Raw genomic sequence first — 2,895 nt, 5'->3', positions numbered from 1 at the left:
ATTCATCACAGAAATATACAAGCTCTTGGAAAATAGAAACAATAAATGGGTGATTTGATTCTAAAAGGACAAGCAAACGTGAATCCGAGTGGAACATTTTCAAATTTGACTTCTTGAACAACACCGCTCTCTCGTGGACGTTTAAGATACCGAAGCAAATGGAATGTAGGAACTATCGTTGCAACTTTTGTTTCCGCTCGGAACCTTTTGTCAGATGGTCGGCATCGACGGAAGTAGCCACAAGCTTAGTAGCAGCTTTAGAAACGTTTTTTTTAAATACTAACATTTAGTCACCTTTCTTACCTTCAGCTATTTTGATCATTTCTGATGTGCTTGTTGCCGCTTCAGCGAAAGTGAACGTGGTGTCGCATTTGAACTTTTCCGTGCAGCCAGGGAAACATCGTTTCACCTCTTTACCGACTGTAAGTTAACATGTTTCCCCGGTTCACGTTTAACATTACACACATCACCGGCGCACTAACGCCTTGGTGTCGTTTCACAGTTTTTGCTGTTTTCTTTCCTTCAGATTTGAACACGATGAATAAAGAAGCCAGACTAAAAGCAACGATAAACCAGAAACTGACAGAGACGGGGGAACGAGAGAGGTACGCTCAGTTAGCTGCCAAGGCAATGAGCAAAGATGGTTGTAGGAACAGGTTTTAAAACCCTTTTTGGAGATATTTTGTTCCAAATGAAGTCATTAACAGTATTTAGTGACAGGGGGATTTTAGGCCGGGAACATCTTTGAATTTACAGGTGTCTGTTTCAGACGATTCTCATAGCAGCACGAGGTCAGGTGTGGAAAACACAAAGCTGAGTTTTACATGTCAAAGATGAAAATATATTTCAGTCCAGTAGCATCTAATTTTGCTCCATTATTCATTCCTGACTCAGTGGTTCGATCATCCTCAGGGAGCCCCAGACATTACCTGTTGAATTGAATCAGTTGTGTTGCAGCGGACCGTCTGAACCTGCAGGGTAGTTGACCTCGATGACCCGGATGGTGCTCCGCTGATCCACACTGTTGTAAAAGTAAAGGTGTAAAAGCCCCTCGCTGTTTATGACAGCAGCATGTGTGCACAGGAAGTTATTACGAGGTGTTTTTATTGGACTGAAGAGACAAACACATCCAGCCAACATGAAGTTCGCAAACTATTTAAATACAAATAAATGGAACGAAGATTATCAAACTTCCCTTTGAAAGATTTTGTAGGTTAAGTATTGTCCTACTTACAGAACATTTTCCACGTCCGGGTCGCAAAAACCAACAGGAAGTTATTGTGCTTTAGGCATGAGCTCATCTGCTCAAACAGTCTTTTATCTCATTAACAGACTAAAGGAGCTGCTGAGAGCCAAACTCACTGAGTGTGGATGGAAGGACCAGATGAAGGCTCAGTGCAAAGGTAAACTATTAGAGCACATGTTACTATCTCTTTATATTTAGTGGATAAAGAGATTGAAGTATGAGCTATAAATGGTGGCATGTTTAAATATTTTTTCCCATTTTCTGGAAGTACAACTGTTTTTAATTTCACCTTCTGTTGTTGTTTCCTCTAATGACCTATTATGGTTTCAAATACAGATACAAACTGATCAGTTCATCTGTTTTGTTTTTAATCTGCTTCATTTATCCTGTCAATTTATTATAAATTTCAGATATCTAATTATAAAATTGAGATGTAGTTTCGTTTTAAATGTGTTGGTTTAATAAGTAACTTGTTGATCACGGCTCCCAACATGTTATGAAAAGTCAGATCTACAAAGAAATGCTCCGAAAAATCTGCAAAAACAAAAAACAAACTCAAGAACCATAACAGTAAATTCCTAACCTTTGTCTATAAAAATTAACAACTCAATCCAAACAAAGGTCCTTTTACTAAAGTAAAATTTCAAACCTGCAACTTTGGTCTTGTTGGGCTGTACAAAAACACCAGTAGATCACCGATTCTTTTAAAACGTGACTGATTTAAACATAGACAGTAATAGTTTGAGTGTGAGGACTTTGGGACTAACCTCGTGCTGCTCTGTTTGGATGGGAGTTCAGGGACATGATCTTTTTATTACTTTTCCCTTTTTTGCAGAGGTGATCAAAGAAAAGGGGTTGGAGCATGTCACGGTGGAGGACCTTGTGGTAGAGATCACTCCTAAAGGAAGAGGTAACCATTCATACTGGTTACAAGCTCTAAATGTCACCAAATATCAGTCACAGTTAAGCTTTTCATGATTTTATTTTTCACCAAACGGAGCAGGAAGTGTATGTGTTGACATAAAGGTTCTGAAGAAAACAGAAATCATCTCAGTGTCTTTTTTTCTCTTGCAGCCTTGGTGCCGGACAGCGTCAAGAAAGAGCTTCTACAGAGAATAAGAGCCTTCCTTACCCAGCATGCTTCATAATATGGCTTTTTCCTTATTTGTTAATTTTGTTTTTATTTTTATTTAGATTCACATAAATCCAAATACATTTTAGAATATGTTGGAAGTGGTCACTGGCCAGTTGTTATTTTTTTATCCTTTGATTTCAGTCATTTCATGTTTCTAATGGTCTAATAGTTACATTTTTGTAAACGCAAAAGCTGCTTAAATAAAGCTCTTGATTTGCTGGACAAATGTTCTTTTTATTTTATTTAGTGTGAGATGTGGTTTTATTCACCCACTGTTTAGCTAAACAACTGAAAGCTTTTTTGAACACTTTAACGTAACGAGAGAAATTAATATCTCCACACTGGGTGTGTCTTCATGAAATCAGATCAGTTGTTTGCAGTGCTAATTAAAACATCTGTACACGTTAAAAACTGAAACTGTAGGGAAGAATATTTTAAGACCTCAAAGCTTTTCTTCGTAAAGCTCCATGTTGTGAGTCACTTTGGGTAAAAGATTTTGCTGAATATCAAACAT

General features: G+C 37.7%; 1 protein-coding gene across 2 annotated transcripts; it reads left to right on the top strand.

Moving 5' to 3' along the window:
* The first annotated feature begins 212 nt into the window (after positions 1-212).
* On the top strand, positions 213-2,607 carry eny2 (ENY2 transcription and export complex 2 subunit). Of its 2 annotated transcripts, none has more exons than XM_054737280.2 (5): positions 213-422; positions 527-605; positions 1,333-1,403; positions 2,082-2,156; positions 2,321-2,607. In XM_054737280.2, exons 2-5 carry the CDS (start codon positions 538-540, stop codon positions 2,392-2,394), a joined length of 288 nt encoding a protein of 95 aa, XP_054593255.1. In that variant the 5' UTR covers positions 213-422; positions 527-537; the 3' UTR covers positions 2,395-2,607. The 2 variants fall into 2 exon arrangements, with proteins under 2 accessions (XP_054593255.1, XP_054593256.1); XM_054737281.2 differs by having other exon boundaries at positions 237-422; positions 503-605.
* The last annotated feature ends 288 nt before the right edge of the window (positions 2,608-2,895 follow it).

Source organism: Nothobranchius furzeri, chromosome 5, assembly GCF_043380555.1.
Source record: "Nothobranchius furzeri strain GRZ-AD chromosome 5, NfurGRZ-RIMD1, whole genome shotgun sequence".
Taxonomy (NCBI): Eukaryota; Metazoa; Chordata; class Actinopteri; order Cyprinodontiformes; family Nothobranchiidae; genus Nothobranchius; species Nothobranchius furzeri.
This window is presented reverse-complemented; position numbering and strand designations above follow the sequence as displayed.